Source organism: Lygodium microphyllum, chromosome 1, assembly GCF_053477565.2.
Source record: "Lygodium microphyllum isolate KBCC chromosome 1, Lygodium_microphyllum_v1.1.10, whole genome shotgun sequence".
NCBI classification, from domain to species: Eukaryota; Viridiplantae; Streptophyta; class Polypodiopsida; order Schizaeales; family Lygodiaceae; genus Lygodium; species Lygodium microphyllum.
In genome coordinates, this window is record NC_141135.1 from 141,445,801 (window position 1) to 141,464,132 (window position 18,332).

At 42.8% G+C, this 18,332-nt stretch overlaps 1 protein-coding gene across 3 annotated transcripts in view; it reads right to left on the bottom strand.

Moving 5' to 3' along the window:
• LOC148041748 (uncharacterized) overlaps nucleotides 1-18,057 on the bottom strand; it is a 69,410-nt gene extending 51,353 nt beyond the window's left edge. For 2 of the 3 annotated variants that reach the window (XM_087682034.1, XM_087682028.1), the window contains exons 1-3: nucleotides 17,599-18,057; nucleotides 17,428-17,512; nucleotides 17,001-17,148 (exon numbers count right to left, since the gene is read on the bottom strand). In XM_087682034.1, coding sequence (XP_087538160.1) covers nucleotides 17,001-17,148; nucleotides 17,428-17,512; nucleotides 17,599-17,704 — 339 coding nt within the window. In that variant the 5' untranslated portion in view covers nucleotides 17,705-18,057. The remainder of the gene's footprint in view (nucleotides 1-17,000; nucleotides 17,149-17,427; nucleotides 17,513-17,598) is intronic. The other variant, XM_087682019.1, reaches the window with a different exon arrangement.
• Nucleotides 18,058-18,332: the final 275 nt, after the last annotated feature.

Here is an 18,332-nt window from a genome sequence, read left to right on the forward strand (position 1 = left end):
GGAGGAAAGAAAACTTCGGTCAAATTCAGAGTCATGAATTTAGGTACCCATGAGTGTCTACTCGGAATGGATTGGCTTAAGCCTAACAACGCCCACATTCACTGTGGAAAGGGTCAAGTTTCCTTTCGAAACTCTGAAAGGGAATTAGTCACAACTGAAGGCGAGGCTAGAGTGCCGAGAATCCAATTGGCCAAAGTATATCGGATCATAAAAGGAGTCAGAAAAGGATTATATGTTTACATGATCAAACTCAACAAATTAGATCAGAAGCAGGAGTCTCATGAAGGACCTTCGTGGTTAAAGGAATACGAGGACGTATTCCCTAAAGAGTTTACGGAACTTCTGCCTCAACGAGAAGTGGATCATGAGATTAGGTTAGTACCAAGAGCTGCGCCAATTGTAAAGAGACCTTATAGAATATCCATACCAGAAGCAATTGAGCTGAAAGAACAACTCAAGCAACTGCTAGATCAGGGCTACATCCGGCCTAGCAATTCACCGTGGGGAGCTCCAGTACTATTCCAGAAAAAGAAAGATAGGACACTTCGACTATGTATTGATTACCGTGGGTTGAATCAATCAACAGTCAAGAACAAGTATCCTATTCCTAGAATAGATAAGCTTCTTGATCGTCTTCACGGTGCAAAGATCTTCTCCAAAATCGATCTCAGGTCAAATTACTATCAGATAAGGATCAAGGAAGAAGATATCCCAAAGACGGCCTTCAATACAAGATATGGGCACTTTGAGTTCCTAGTTATGTTATTCGGGCTTACAAATACACTTGCCACCTTCAATAGGTTAATGCAGGATATCTTTAGGCCATATCTTGATGATTTCGTACTTGTCTTCTTCGATGACACTTTAGTCTATTCTAAACGGGAAGAAGATCATGAATCTCAACTTCGGATTGTCCTTAAGACAATGAGGTCACATAAGTTGTATGCTAAAATGAAGAAGTATGTATTCCTCAAGCGTCAGATTGAATATATAGGATTCATAGTATCAGCAAAAGGAATCTCAGTGGACCCAACCAAGGTTAGAGATGTGCTTGAGTGGCCAACACCAGTATCCGTCAAAGAGATACGTAACTTTCTTGGATTGACAGGATGATATAGGATCATCATCAAAAACTATGCTTTGATTGCAGCACCTCTGACGGACTTATTGAAGAAGCAGACTTCCATTGCATAGCCAACTCACGAACAAAATAGCTTCGACAGATTGAAGCAAAGTTTGGTATCAGCACCTATTCTAAAACTTCCAAACCTCAATAGGGAGTTCGAGGTAGTAACTGATGCTAGCATTCTTACCCTGGGGTGTGTACTTATGCAGGAAGGTCATCCAGTAGCATACTCTTCAAGGAAATTGAAGAGTCATGAAAAAAATTATGCTACGCACGATCTGGAATTACTAGCTGTCATCCATGCTCTAAAGCTTTAGAGACACTACCAGTTGGGTAACAAGTTTACTCTAGTAACTGACCATAAGAGTCTCAAATGGATCTTTACCCAGAACGAGCTCAACATGAGGCAACATCGGTGGATTAAAGTGTTGGAGGAATATGACTTTGAAATCAAGTACCGACCAGGGAAAGAGAATGTAGTTGCCGATGCACTTAGTCGCAAGGCATTCCTAAATTTCCTAATCTTGCAAAATCCAACAATAGCCAGATCTCTAGCTACAAAAGTATCTATGCCAAACAACCCTATACTTGAGTTAGCTAGAGAAGAAGCATGCCATGATTTGGCCTACCAAACAATGCTAAAGGAGATCTCTATCAAGGAGCAGAATCAAAAGTTGCAAGCTAGGTATCATGAATTTTCCATTAATAGTGAACTTGTCTACTACAAAACAAGGTTGTGTATACCAGCAAGCCAGTCACTTAAGCAGAAGATATTGTGGGAAGCTCATGATTCTCCTTTCGCAGGACATCCTGGCTATGCTAAGACTCTTAATGCAGTTAGAAAGAGCTATCATTGGGAGAGGCTCAAAGGTGACGTTCTCAAATATATCACCGAGTGTTTGTCTTGCCAATATATCAAAGCCGAACATGTCAAGATGCCAGGGAAACTGCAACCGCTTGACATCCCCCAAATGAAATGGGAATTTATCAGTATGGATTTTATTGTAGGCCTACCCCAAGTCCAAGGAGGATACAACTCCATCATGGTTGTGGTTGACATGCTTACTAAGGTTGCACACCTTACTCTAGTAAAGACAAACTATAAAGCCTCAGGCATTGCAAGATTGTTTATCAAGGAGATATTCAAGCTACATGGTTTACCCAGAAGAATCATTAGTGACCGAGATTCTCTCTTCACATCACACTTCTGGAGAGCTATCTTTGAAGCTATTGGGACTCAACTCTGTTTAAGCGCCGCCTACCATCCCCAAACGGATGGCCAAACAGAGCGAGTAAATCAAGTCATCGAGGATATGCTTAGGGCAACCTGCTGTCGAGAGCCGAAGAGGTGGATTCAATACTTGCCTTTGGTTGAATTTGCATACAATGCTTCTTACCAACAAAGCATTCACATGACCCCTTTCCAAGCATTGTATGGTCTTGACAGTCGAAGTCCCCTAAACTTTTCTGATCCAACCTTAAGGGTTGAAGCTTCAAGACAGATGTTGGAAGACATGGATGATCAAATAAAGTCAATAAGACAGGACATACAAGCGGCCAAGGATAGACAGAAGGCATACGCGGATTTGAAGCATCAAGAAAGGGTCTTCGAAGAAGGAGACATGGTCTTCATTCGCGTACGCCCTAAAAAGAGTTCTCTATACTTACGAGATTGCAAGAAGCTAAGTCCAAGGTATTGTGGGCCATACAAAATTCTCAAATGCCTAGGATCTAATGCTTATAAACTGCAACTCCCTGAGAACCTAAAAGTTTATAACCCTAGGTCTGACAAACGTCAGCTTAAAGAAACTGAAACGGATTGTTTAGTAACCCCATTATCGCATAGTACGATGCAGGACTTACGCGGCAAGTACGAGGTCATATAGTCTTGTGATTGATTCACAAGAAGAAATGCTAAATTCTCGCAACAAGGATGGCGGATCCTTACGCAAGTTATCTTGCAAGAGGATGTATACTTTGATATCCTTCTAAGTAAGGAAGGTTAAAAACCGGAAATTAAAGCATCCAATGAACTTAGGGTTTGACCAAGTTGGGTTAATAGGGTACGCCCTAACCCAGAATATAAGAGATCTTGCCAAGTTGCAAGACACCCCGGATCGAGTACTGGATGCATTCGAAAGGAAAGATTCTTTCCTTAGCAGTTTGCCAACAACAAAAAAATGATCAAAGGAAATGTTTGTGCTTGCTAGAGATTTTAGAGCATTGTTTGATTTATGAATTACAAATTAAATGAATATCTATACTTCAGGTTGAAGGCCTGAAGGGAGAGGCAGCTTCAGTTACCCCCGACTGCTTGCCTGACCCTAACCAAGGGGGTTATTAACCGCGCCGGGAACGTGAACCGAACTCACCGCGAGAGGTCTCTCCGTTGAGCGCTACTTGGAGCAGGAGGACGCTTGGGTGCCAGGGGGGGCTCTGGCCGTAAATCCCTCACCTTTCGGGTCCTGCACAAGAGGCTAACGTGACTCGGGATTGGATCTCGAGGCCTGCATACTAGTCTACGGGCGGAAACTTGGAATAGTGATCCCTGTGGATTGCTGGATAGCCTTCGGGCGGATTATGGACAAGCCTACGGGCGGAACTCCTTGTATTTCAAAGATAAATATGATGATATGTTAATAAAGAACTTGTCTGATGTTGTTTTTCTATGTCACGTGATAAGATTACGTGAACGAACAAGTGCTTAACGGTTTAATTAAAGAAGCTGATTGTTACATGTCCAACTAATATGTTAGAGACATAACTAAAACAAACCGAGGAAAGTGCGGAGGATGGGCCATGGGTCCGTCCTACGGTTGGGTGGTCCCGGTTGGCCGGGAACTTTTCTCAAATCTCGAGGAACAGTGGGATGATCGTCAAAGGACACGAACAACAAAAGCTTTGACCTAGAGTTATGTCTTACCCGATTTACACTGTTTTAGGGGAACGGAATGGAACTATGCCTTATGGCAGAGAGGTTGAGCTTTGCATCCCTCTCGTTTCCCATTCTCCTTGAACCAAGTGCAGCGTGAATCCGCTTCGGACCTGGTGTTTCTGCGTAAAGTAGTTTGCTTGGGTCCGACGCTAGTTGCTGTTAGCAAATGACCAATTAGAAAAACCCTAATTCACGTCGATCCTAAGTGGGAACGGCCGGAATATTTCCGCTACGTGGTAGACGCGAAAAGCCCTAGATCGCAAATTCCGTAACATTCCATGGGAGTACCGGGCGGAGCTTTCTAGACATCCTTTCCGATGGACTGCTAAGATGTGTCTTGGATGATACTAGTGGACACGTTACAAATGCCATCATAACCACCACTAGAAAGTGGTTGAGGAAGGAGCCATCAATCCCTTCCCACGAGTAGAAGAAGCTGATCCTTTCCATACTTTAGACATCTCTTTGGTCGAAGGATCGGAGTTTGAGTCGGAGGCAGATGATGACTCGTCGGAGGAGTCCACATCCCGTGTCATCTTCTCCTTCTTCTTCCTAGAAACCACCAACTCTTTACAATCCTTTCATAAATGACCTTTCTTCCCACAATGGTAGCACTAGGTCTTCGACTTCTTCTTCTTCGAACTCCTCTCTGAAGCTGGAAGAGCCTCATTAGAATCTCCATGGAACTTATCGTCAATGGATGTGCACGAAGGAGCCATCTGTAGAGGATTTAGAAGAGAAGTAGAGAAAATAAGGGATTTGGAGAGGGAACACAACCAAACCACAAGCACAGACTGCAGAAAATGAGAGTTCGCATGCAATATTCACTAGAATCTGACCAAACAAGAAGAAATTTGCTGCGAAAAGTCAAAAAAACAGCCAAAAACTGCTTGAAACAAAAAATGGCCTAATAATGCAATCGCCCAACCAAGAGGAAATGTAGAGACACCAAAACACAAGCTGGAACTGACACGCAAGCACGAGGGTCTGACATAGGCTGTATGGATGCTGACGTCAGCAAAAATGCAGGAAAAATAGGTCGCTTGGTTTGAATAGCAGTCGCCAGATCAGTATTGGTCAAAACAGTCTTGAAATCAGCAAAGAAAACACATCACGAAGATAGAACCTGAAATTACTGCCTAACTGCACGAGTGATGTTTTGACCTGCGGCTGACTGCACGAGTGACATTTTGACCTGCTCGCGACCTAGAACTATCACCTGACTGAAAGCGTGAAAGAACAATGAAAAGCTGACCTACACAGACTTCGAGAAGCACAAACACCTTAACCGCAGCTCTGATACCAGTTTGTTGGAGTCTGAGCCTGACGAAGCTGAGAGTGAACACGACGGATAACACACACAGAGAGTAGAGAGCAGTAGAAAGGAGAGTGAGTACGACACTTGATGTTCGATACAATGACTAGTGTGCCTCTTTAGGTTTTAGATAGATATATATGAAAGTACAAATGTTCTAAGGGTATGTTCACACTCGTGCACATATAAAAGGCACAATGGCCCTTTATTCCCAACAAGTAAGGCCACACAGCAGCTGAAGTTGTCAACAATCAGCATCAAATACTTGGCCTTCCCAAGGGAGGCCATGCCCATAGGTCTGCAAAGATCGGTATGCACCAACATCTAGCGATGAAGAAGCCCTTCTAGAGGCCACCTGTAGGTGAGGCTGCCTATGTTGCTTGCCTCTCAAGCAGCTAGGGCATAAAGTGTGAAGAGAAGGGAAATCGAGAAGTCCCTCCACCATCATCATCCGAGAAGCTCGTCAGATCGTATCAAGATGAAGATGCCCATAACGAGCATGCCAAAGAAGCCCAAGCTCGTGAAAAGACCGCACAGCTAAGGCTATGAGCTTGTAGAGCCCATCCTCCTGTGTACCTGTCCAAAGAGCTGCACCTGTAGAAGCATCCTCCATAGTAACTGCATCCTAGTAAAAATGACTCGAGTACCTAGCTATGTAAGACTCCAAGGATCTATGCCCCTATTTCCCTGTTTTAGCCTGTTATACAGCAATAGAGAACCCTACTGCTTGTTTCTTTTTCTTTGTTTTTTCCTATCCTAAATGCATCCAAAACACAAAGGAAATACCTACACTACTCCATCTCATAACATAAATCTCAAAAAATCAAAAAACCTACTTGCCAAGGAGATCGAATACCATCTTCAACCCCCTCACTTCCTACCTATCTCAAGCACCGGTTCGGGGGAAACCCCTTACTTTGATGCTCGATTCGAAGCGCGCAAGCGCTCAAGGCTTGAATCCGTTGGTCCCGGCAACGGAACCAAAATGTGGGAGCTTTCACTCAACCGCCAAGACCCACGGACCGCTTATTGATTCAAGTGTTCCAAGCCAAGCACTAATGGCTACCTCTCACATAGCCGACGCGCAATGCATACCTTACGAGTGTAGTGAGCTTACCTTGATGCCGTTCGAGTTTTGGACAGACAATAGGTTAAAGCTTGAATCCGGTACATCAAGAACTCTGGCAAGAGAAGACTACTTGTCAAAGAATAAAGGTAAGTCTTCACTTCCCGAACAAGAACAGTAGAATTGTCACCAGTGGTGACTGTGCCCCCTCTAGAATGAATGTCCTGAAGCCAATCCTTCCTGAAGGTCATGTGAGAAGAAGCGCCACTATCCCAAGCCAAAGCTTCTCCTGAGTGGTAGAAGCAAGGGATGTATCCTCCTCGACAAATATATGCACAAAGATTAACTCAGTCGTGGCTAGGATCGCCTTTGAATCTTTCTCATTGGGCTTCAAATGGGGGTACTTCTGCCAACACTTATCCTTGAGATAAGTGCCCTTCCCATAGTGTGGACACTTGGGTTGGTTCTTCTTCGAATCCTTTTCGTGTCCTCTTCCTTCTTGTACTTGGCCTTCTCCTGCTTCTACTTCTGCTTCTGCTTCTTCCCCCCACCTATACCTACGGTAAAAGCCTTGGTGGAGCTAGAACCACGAGCCCTTACCTCTCTGAGTCGCTCGTCATACTCCAAGACAAGCGTTGGAAGCTCCTCCCATAAGAGTTTCTCACAGGTCCTAGAGGTGATGAGACTGGTGTAGAAAACACTCAACCAAGGAGATGGCAGCTTAGTCAGGAGAATCATCCCCATATCCTCAGAAAAGATCGTCCGTCCAAGAGAGGCAAGTTTACCTCTCATATCCTCTATCTTCGTGATGTGCTCCTTCATGGAAGAAGAATCGTCAAGATTGAGCATCCGCAATTTCTTCTCAAGGGAAATCTTGTGGGTAAACGTCTTGTGATGATACAAAGACGCAAGCTTATTCCACACTTCCACCGTGGTCGACAACTTGCAAACATATACAAGAACAAAATCCTATAGACTCATGAAGTGAAAGGATCGAGCTCGAGAGTTGAACCGATCCCATAAGGCTACACGGTCCATGGAGGTCCCATCATCAGGGTCCTCCTCGCGACAAGTGATCGATGAAGAAACAAACTCCCATAGGTTGAACGCATCAAGGATACACTCCACCTTACAAGACCATAAGGAATAGTTGGAACCATCCAATTTGTCTTCCTTGGGTAAAGAAGGAAGCATAGACACCTGAATCAAGGGAATCAGAGAAGGCATACGAACATCCAATGGAGGCTTCTCCTGCGGAGCCTTCACTATAGATGGAACCTATTAAAATGTCAGATCTAGAGCATGGCAAGAGCTGTGGAGGTTGGAAGATGAAGACTAAATTCATGTTGACATAGACAATGAGTAGACAATTATTACACAAGTGAATTAGATTCCAAGATGGAAGCTTAGACTCATAAAGACAATCTTGTGTATTGGACTGACAATGACACTAACTAAAAGAGGTTTATATTTATAATTGGAAAAGTGATAGTCAAGTATAATACTTTATAGAAGTTGGGTTGTTCCACTCTCCTCACTGTGAATATGGAATTCAAGACATCTCTTCCTGGAGCATACATCATTTGTCTATTTCTCAACAAAACCCTCTAAGATACATGGACAAGACGGGTTCGAGGAGACTCCTCCCGTTGTTGATCACGAAACTCCCGATATTCACATCTCCGCTCAAAGGAGTGTCGAGAAAGAAGCTCCTCCGCTAAGTCATCAAAGCTTGAGAACTGGTAAAACATCTTCTGAATTTGCAATCACCAAGCAATCAACAACACAAGATAAAAAGAGAATGTGCCAACTGCGCAAAACTGTCACCAACCAACACAGATGCTACCGCCTTGGCCCTAGAGATGCCGCCTACAACCAAACGCAAAGCTAGATATGGTCGTCTCCTCCTAAAGATGCCGCTATAGTCAAACGCAATGTCTAATGTGGTTGCCTCCTCCAGATGATGCCACCTTAGCAAAACGCAAGGTGGGGAGTGTTTGGATATGGCACCCTCCGCTGTGTTTAATGATGGAAGGTTGGGGGTTGATGGCTGGTGCCCTCCTCTGTAAGAAATCTCTCCTCCGTGCTCTCAAGTAGGCTTTGATACCATGTGAGTGCGCAACAGAAGAAGGAACACGAATACAGAGAGAGAGAGAGAGAGAGAGAGAGAGAGAGAGAGAGAGCAAAAAATGAAAGAAGAAATACTGCACCAACTAAAATGAATGCTGAATACAATGATGTGGACTAATCAATCCGTGTACACAGCCCAGAGCGTTAGTGAGGGCACCAAATCAAACTGAAATGAATGGCAACACCAATATTGAAGAGAAACGGGAGAGATTGTTGAAATCTGCAAAAGAGTACATATAAGTGACTAGGGGGGCTGCTATATATAGCCCCCACCCCCCAAATCTACCCGACCTGCTGACAGCCAAAACTAGCTAATTGGCCCTAAATCTAACCGACCTATTGCCGGACAGCCAAAACTGGCCGACTGGCCCTAAATCTAGCTAACCTGTAGAAAATCCCCTAAAATGGGCTGCTTGTCACCCAAGAAGGAAATGCAAACACACAAAAGCTGAATGAACTAATAGAGCTTCTCTATCTCCTGCCAGACTCTGACAAGAGCTCACAACCAGGAGATGAAAAACTGACATGCTAAAATAGGCAAGCTAACATGGCATGCACAAACTTAGCCGTGAACTAACATATTTACTAGCACCCTATCACGAGGACGTGAAAATTTTATGCTTTGCTTATGTTTAATTGACATTAAAGGATTAATCAAATGTGCAATTAAAAGATACACATGTGTTGCACATGTGAGGTGCAAGCTACTTTTTCACAATTGAAGGCCGAAAGACCCTGTGAATAAGCTAGGTGTCAAACGCAAAAGTTGTAACAAGTTACACTTATTAGATTTTAGGTGAATTTTGGTGTCAGTTTGCCCCTAGGACGATCAATTGGCCATTAAGTGTCAGTGGTGGCACTAGGGACTAGGCATTAATTAATGGATTAATGCTTGTCCAAGGGTCAATTAATGCATGGGACCACTTTGGGTTGCAAATGGCCTAGCCAATTAATTTTTGGATGGGCAAGGTCAATTTTCTGGGCATGGATTAAGAACTGAATTAATTTTCAGAATTAATTAATTCTGAAAATTAATTAAATGACTGAAAATTGCTAAAACTAGATTAAGAAAGCTGCCACTTGGCAAAACTTTCCCATGCAAGTGGGGGAAATGCTAAATAGGGCTGAAGGGAGAGGGAAATCTCGTTTTTTCACTTTGGAGCTGTTGGAAAGAGGTGTTGGACTGTTGTTGCCAACTTTTGGGGCCATTTCCCAGCCATTGGAGACCATTTTGGTGATGGAGATTGCATATTCTTGACCTTGGGAAGCTGGCAATTGCTACTGATGCACTTTCTCCTGAAGATCACAGTCTCTGATGCTCCTATTGTTGTTGGTGCATCCGTTTGGGACTGGTACAGCAGGGCAGCAGCAGATTTTGATCAGTTCTTCGCGACAAATCTCAGAATTTTCTCTCTCTACAGCATTCTCTCATCTCCTTCAGCCTATGTTCAGCCATTCTTAGCAATTCTCAGCCATTCAAAGGAGATCTTAGCCATTTTTGGTGGGCTAATTTGTAATTTCTGCAATAAACCCTAATTTACAACAGAAATTAGGGTTTAGCAGCCACCTTGGGATCCGTGCCAGAGATTGAAGGCTCAAGGGACTGAAATCAGCAGCTGATAATTGAAGATTATCAAGGGATTTCAGGAGCCAGCCCATCCCAAATGGATTTGGGGCAGCATTTGGCCAGCCAAGGGCCAAATTGGAAAAGAAGTCCCGAGTGAATCAAGGGACAAATGACCCAAAAGGCTTGCTGGTCATTTATGATAGCAAGAGCAATTGGTTAGTAGGAGGAGATTGAAGAATCTCAAGTTGTACTCCTTCCAATTGAATGAAAGCTAAAGAAATACCGCAAGGGGTGCCAGTTTGGGGCCAACAGGGAGTCTACTGTCCAAGAATGTTATGGTAAAATGTGTATTTCATTTTATGTGCATTTATTTATTGCTGTAATTAACTCTTAAATCAGGTTATCACCACCCATTCCAAGAAGGAAGGCTAGTTTCATCACCCTCTCTCAGATCATAGGTGATTTGATAAATAGAATATACAATGATGATGGCCCATCCTAGTACATACAATAATGACTACCAAAGTATAACCATGGACATCCAAGTAGTGGGTGCGCAAGCCTCCACCGAGGTGCCTCAAAGAGAGCCTAATGTCAATGTCGATCGTATCAGTGCCCTGAAAATAGAGAAGAATTGCCTCCAAACATATGTAACCATGGATTCCCTATCTTTGGCCAAACCACCAAAGTGTCCCCTCATGTAAGCTCAAACTAAAAGCCAAACCCGCTCTTTGTAAAACAACCAGCTCATCATAAACCTAGATGTTAATCCCAACTCCACAATTTGAACTTGTCAAACTTTAGTCGATGCATCGAAAAAAACCCTCTTGAGAACCGGTGCACCTGTATATATGTATAGATCAAGCTCTCCGACCCCATTGCACCACCCTCTCACACTCTCTGGCACTAAAGAGTTGTGAGGGATGACTGTATCATCTGTACTACCAACCTGGAAGGGAGGCCCTTTGTAACTATCGCTAAGACCACATAGCCTTGCCGAGAGAGTCATCACCCTTTGTCACTATCCGTTCTTTCTCTGGCCATAAAGATGTTGATGTCCTGCAATCCTTCCAGAGGTAGCTCTTTTTACCACAATAGTAGCACTGAGACTTCTTCTTCCACCATATGGCACCCCTCTCTGAAACTGGAAAGGATGCAAATTATCTTGAAACTCAACACCTTGTTGAAGCAGATTCTTCATGATAGAATGAAACTGGCTAAAGTGAGCAGACAATGGAATCCCCTCCATGCAGAGATCCATCAATTGTTTAAGCCAATACATATGTGAAGCAGGGCTCTGCTTTGCATAAAGTTCTTGAATCTTTTCCCCTAAATTCCATGCACTCTAATCTTCATGTTCAACAACATTATTATGGACCTCTTCAGAGAGTAATAAAATGATAGTGGGCTTGCATAGTGCACCATTGTAGATGAGGAAATAATGTCAACCTACTGAACATCAGGAGGAGATGCCGAAGGAGCCATGAGGAGAGAGATACAAAGAAGATGAAGAAAGACTAAGGATCTTCAAGGAGAAAAGTATGCCAAAAATACAAACTCACAAGGATTGCACAAGTTCAAAGCAGTAAAGAAAGCACGTAAAGAAAAGATCAATAGTAACTAGAGTGTAGGGATGAGAACACAACAACCAGATGCACAAGAACCCTCTCTAAAGCTGAGCAGTGTATCACAAGAAAAATACAAACCAAACACAACCAAAAACAGCCCTACACAAAAGTCAAAAGGCAAAACGCAGATGCTGATCAGGAAAACACATACAATAGCAGCTTTAAATGCAGTCAACCTGCAGGAAAATAGGTCGCCTCAGCCTATTACCCCCAAAATACAGATTGGGAAGGGTCAATAACAGGTCCCCAGCCCTGAAACAGCCCCAGAAATCTGTAAACACAAATGGCAGACTGCAAAATGCTGATAAAATAGCAGCAGAAGAGGCTGAAAATTAGTAGAAGATAGTTGCCCAAACTGCAAATCGGGCGCAACAGTTAGAAACAGGTCAAATCAGCAGACAAAAAGTCAAAACTTAGACTTGAAATAGTAAAAAACAGCAGCAGGAACAATGATCCTGCAATCCGATACCATGTCAGAAGTGGATGTAGTGATGGAAGCGTGGAAAGCTGCTGTAATAGACTGCTGAACACAAGAGACAAAGGAAAGAGAAAGAGAAATACTGCAAAAGAAAAGATGCAATGATGGAAGTGTGGAAAGCTGTTGTGATAGACTGCTAAACACAAGACAAAGGAAAAAGAAAGAGAAACACTACAAAAGAAAAGAATACTACACAAAGAACTCAGAAGCAAAGAGATGCTCAAGAAATGGAATCCATATAACAATATATGAGACAGTACAGAACCAATGTGAGTCACCAGCTATGAAGGCACTAGCACCTGCTCCTCTCCCTCCACCAAAAACCTATTAGATGATGAATGACAGATGATGCACGATGACTGTGGAGGAGCAGCCTGAATAAATAGGCAAAAATAATGCCATAAATTATGTCAGGTCAGCCAGCAATAAATGCCATAAACACAATCAAAATGATTTTTAAAAATGCCTAAAATATCTGAAATGTGCCAAGCCCTCTTTGACATGCACAAACTCAGCCATAAACTGACATATTTGTTAACATCTATGACACACCGTCAGCATTGAAGCCATCTTGCGAGATCAAGGGCACATCCCAACTACTTAGATGGCTGACTCTTCCCCCACTCTTCAAGTTGGGGAGTATCAAGCCTTTCTTCTTCATCCACTAGGCCTATTTGCACGGTGAACTGCTATCTTCGCGAGTCTAACTAGCACTAGAACCCTCTCCTAAGGATGAGATTCAAGCTTGCCTACGCCACTTAGTCAACACAACATTCCTCTCACCCAAATAGTTGATTCTCCTTTATCTCTTCCAGTTAAGAGGCATCATAATCTAAAAATACAAATTTACCTACTGATATTGGACAATCTGCACCCAATTGGCGCCCCTTTTGGTATTTCTTTAACTTTATTGAAGAAGTTGATTTACAATGGGATTCTCCCAATCCCCTTCGCAATCCAAACTCCCCTTGCTGTCCAAACTAACCAGCAAGTCTTCAATCTGATTTGCCCCTTGATTCAAGCACTTAATTGGCCTTCACCCACTTCATAGACGATGGAAATGCCCCAAATTCAATGGCTAGCTAGTCCTTCACCTGAATTTAGCTGAAATTCATCTTCAGCCTTGAAAAATCCAAGTCTTGGAGCTTCCAATTTCTGGCACACTTCCCGAGGCTGTTGCTAAACTCTAATTTCTGCTGTAAATTAGGGTTTACAATAGAGAAATTTGCAATTTCTCAACCTCCAAGGGTCTAAATGCTGAGATCTTTGGAGCAAGGCTATGAAATGGCTGGGAGATGAGATAGAAAGCTGTAGAGAGAGAAAATTCAAAGTTTTGTCACGAAGAATGACTGAAAATCAATCAAATGCAGCTGCTGCCCCTCCACAACAGCATTAAATGCTGTCGCCTACAACTGAGACATCCAAATCAGCTGTCACTTTGTACCTAGATGCAATCGTCCAACTGTGGAGGGTCCGAATCTGCAATCCCCTCCTCAAAACTGACTCGTGGTTGGCTGCAATGGCTGAAAATAGGCTGGACATGGCAAGAATCCTCTCGTTTTTCCTCTTCTTCAACCTTTTACCAGCCTATATGGGCAAGTTTGCCAAGTGGCAGCCTTCTCAAATGGTTTTTTCAACATTATCCATCATTAAATATTAATTTTCAGTCTTTAATTACTGAAAATTAATCTAATAATAATTTTGGTGCCCAAAAAATAATCTGACTAGCTAATAATTAAATTGGCTAAGCATCTTTCACTCTCAAATCTCTTTGTGCCATCTTTGACCATTAGATCGGTGTTAGGTACCATTAAACGCCACTTCTGTAATATCACAAACTGACACTTATGGCCAAATGAATGACCTAGGCCAACAACTGGCACCAGATACCACCAAGTACCTGTGCAGCATAACTTATAGCAACTTTTGCCTTTGACATCCCGTGATTTCTTCGGGTCCCGAGCTCGTACATTTACTTTAACCCCAATTGCACCTCACATATGCAACATTTACTTAATCATGTGATTAAAAATTAATCCACATGTTACGTGAGGCTTCAAAAATACATGTCCTTATGACATCAGGTCTACCTTCATCTTTGGCCGCAGTGATCATGAAGTGACTTAATTCGAATACACTAGGTCACTTTGGGGTTAGGACAGTCAAGTCGTATTTATTGAACTCAAGGCCCTATTGTGCACATCATTGTGCGATCACCACTCTTGGACTCTTGTCCGCAAGCCGACACATTCATACGTCGGAATGGTGTGGACTGGTGGTATGGGACGCCAATCCTTGGGATGTGGTTATGACCCAAAGTGCTACTAACTCCTAGACTCAAGGATGAGTCTATTTGGCTCTGTGGTTGGGACATAAGTCCAATGCCAATCTCTTCACATTATGCATCTACGATGGATATTTCACAACAAATATCCAAATTTTGGAATGGTCTAAATCCACCCCTAAATATGCATCCTCAGTCAATGAGACCGTCAAATTTATAGGATGCATTGATTCGAGCAACCCCAATAATTCAAGAGATGGAACAAATGCCAAGAAATGCTAAAGTTTGAAACAAAAACCGTCAAAATAAGGAAAACTTTCAAGCATATGCAAAAAGAGTCCAAGGATTGAAACAACTTGTATCATGTCCCATATGCAAATTAGATCCTAGGTGGACATTTCATTGGAAAATGGTGACGAGACCTCAAGTGGACATGTGAATCCACATTGACTAATATGCCACCATCTCGTTGACTATCTATCCCATCAAGCGACCTACCAAATGTCCTACCGATCACTACCTAACCACCTCATTTGCAAGAGTAACCACTTGCTCCTTCACAACTTGATTGATAGTGGCCAATCCGCTCATGATCACCAATAGCAAGATTGCTTGTCTCAAACAACCACATGCCATCTAAACCATGTGTTGCCTAGCTCTTAGCCACTTCAATGAGCCTATCACCACTCCTTTGGTTGCACACATCAATCCTCACCCTGCTAACCAACTACTACGTCTCTCTCTCTATATATCTCTTCACAACTCAACTTGCCATTATTCGACCAATTTTTCTCTCTTCACTTCTTCAAAATTACACTTCTCTCTCATCGACATGACATCTAAAACCGTTACAAATATAAAAGTTTAAGTTTAAAATTACTTGTATGCATGAAGTCCCATGGTGGTTAACAATTGTCCAAGGTAACCACAAATGTCCCACCCCTGAAATGTTTCACCCATGAAATGTTGTGTTTCATCCTAAAATGTTTCACTTTTGGACAAGTGCCAAGTAAAAACATTGAGTAATATATGTGAAATAATGTTTTTCGTAAACAATTAGGTGCAACTTACACATTTATACCATGCAAATCCTCTCATGTCAACAAACAATGTCTATCCTATATATGGAGTGTCTAGAAACCCCCTCAAAAAAGCAAGAAAAAATCAATTTTTCCATTTAAAAAACATGTTTCAATCTGCCATTTCACTCAAGGCATTTTGCATTTTAGTGAAACGTTTCAAGCATTTCATGCCTTAGTGCTAGTGAAACACATTTCATAGTGATCATGCAATGGTTCGCCATAGCCATGGAGTGGCAACTCCCCAAGCCCCATTTGTTGACAAACATCCATGAAACTTAACACCATAACCCTTTACAACATCCCAAGCACAATTGTCGGACAAGAACTTCTCATCGTACCCACCACCTACATATATGTTCCTCCCATGTTCACCCCTCTTAGTAGTGTCCCATACCACCCTATTCGAGAAGAAAGTGAATCCATCAAGCATGGACCATCATGGTCCTATGAACAAAGTAGTTTTGTGCATGTCATTATATATGCACAAGAAAACAGGTTCACACTCTAATACCAATGAAACATCCCACTAGGATCAGACCTACACACAAGACAACACAAATTTTACCCATATAAGGAAACCACAAGGGAATGGACATAGGACTCAACTTCAGTCTTCCAACCATAGAGCCAAACAGGTTCACCCCTAAGCCTGGGGCCAACATGTTACATACCAGGCCACACTCACATAACAAGGGCTGACATCCAGTACCACCAACCCACACTGTCCCAATGTACAAACGCAATGGCCATTGGGCCTGCAGTCCAACCATAGTGATCACAATGAGTGTGCACAAATGGGCATAGAACTCAGCTGCCCTAACCCTAAAAGTGCCCTTAGTGTGTTTGCACTATATCACTCATGACCCAGGGCTCCAATCAATGATGCCAACACCCCTCCGAGATGTCCATAAATATGCCATTTCTGAAGCTGTTCTCAACAAAATTCAGACATTCTGGACTAATTGTTCTTACCAGATTATTTCCAGATTATGTGGATGATTGCTTTTCAGATTGTCAAGACTAAACAGATCTAATACAAAAATTAAAGATCTTGAGACGTCTGTTAGGTATTTTCTCCTGATTGAGAAGACCAAAACGCTGTCTTTATGAGAGGGTTGGCCCTTACCACCTCATTGCAGTGTTCCTGTGCCTATTATCATGATAGTTTCCGTTTTGTTCTTCCATACTTATCTACTTGTCATTGATTGAAAGTAGCGTTCAAATTCAAACATTGGTGATGTTACAGTGTTCCAAAATCAAGAAGGTTGTATAATTGCTATTATATCTGATAAGTTCTAACATAAGCATGCAACTGTATGCACTTGTACAAACATTGTAACCTCATTCTTTGTAAACTGTGACAGTATTGAAACTAAAGCATTCACAAACCTGGTGAAGATTATCAACATTTTGAGTGATGATGCATGATAGAAGACCACACCGTTCAAGCTCTGCCAGTGCAAAATGTGCAGGGTTTGGTTGCGCATTGCTCACAGTGTCGTACATCTCAGCTGCCATGGTCCAGAAAAGCTCAGGTCTGGACGGCACAGAGCTTCAGATTAAGCGACCTAAGACAAGCCACCTCACTGTACATCCTCTCTACCTCCAACTTCACTACCCATAATGCTACTTGACCTAACAGATGACGACTTGCAAGTGGCTAAACCACTGAGCAAGAACCATCATCATCGAGTCAGACAAATAGGATTGTTTAAAATTGAAAGAGAAGGATAAAGATGAACGACTCCCGCAGGTGGGAAAAACACACATTCATCAAAATTTATAGCCAAGCCCTCTTAGGATGTTACGCGCACACCTCTCCTTGAAGACCGTGTACTTGCAGTAGATTGAAGGGTCATACTTTGTCCATAGCCCGCCCGGGCTTCGAAAATCAGGAATACCTGGGCAGACGGTGGTTGTATGAGATTCACGAAGAACGGCAGAAGTGGTAGAAAATCGACAAGGATAAGATGAAAGAAGGAATTGCCCGATTCGACGGAAATGCCGGCTCCTGTGAAAGCTACAACTGGTTGCCCTGACAGAATCTTTTGGGCCGCTTGTTGCACCGCTTCTTCTATGTCGGCAGTAGCCATGGTCTCTCGATAGTGATGATTGCTGAAGTCTCGATTGTGATACTGATGACTACACAGAGACTCGGGGAAACCACTCTATTTTCTATCGATTCTATCTAGTAGCTGGAGCTTGCAAGCATCATTGCCATGCTCACGAGGTTCCCCAAGATCGCATTTCAATGTTCTGCAAGCAGAGGGAAGTAACAGGGCTATCGCCGAACCTTCCTTCGGACCGTTTCCTTGCTCGTACATATATTCTGTTTTTTTCTATTACTAGCGTTCGTGCGCAAGGAACGCTATCCCACTTTGCGGTAGCTTCAGTGGAGTGTGAGGGAAGCTTCACTTCTCTATGGCAGAGTAGCTTTGCCACCCTTGAGCACAAAAACATAACATGCTTCACTATTGCATACTAATGCTATCACACGACAACTTCACTTCCTTATCGCACAGTAACTTTGCCACCTTTGAGTGCAAAAACATCACATGCTTTACTCTCCTCTACTTGCAACCCCTCTATCTCTCACCCCTTTTACACCTCCCCCCTCTATATTCACACTCACACACTCTCCCTCCCTCCCCTCTCTCTCTCTCTCTCTCTCTCTCTCTCTCTCTCTCTTACACATGTATAAAAGGCCAGATATGCATTTGC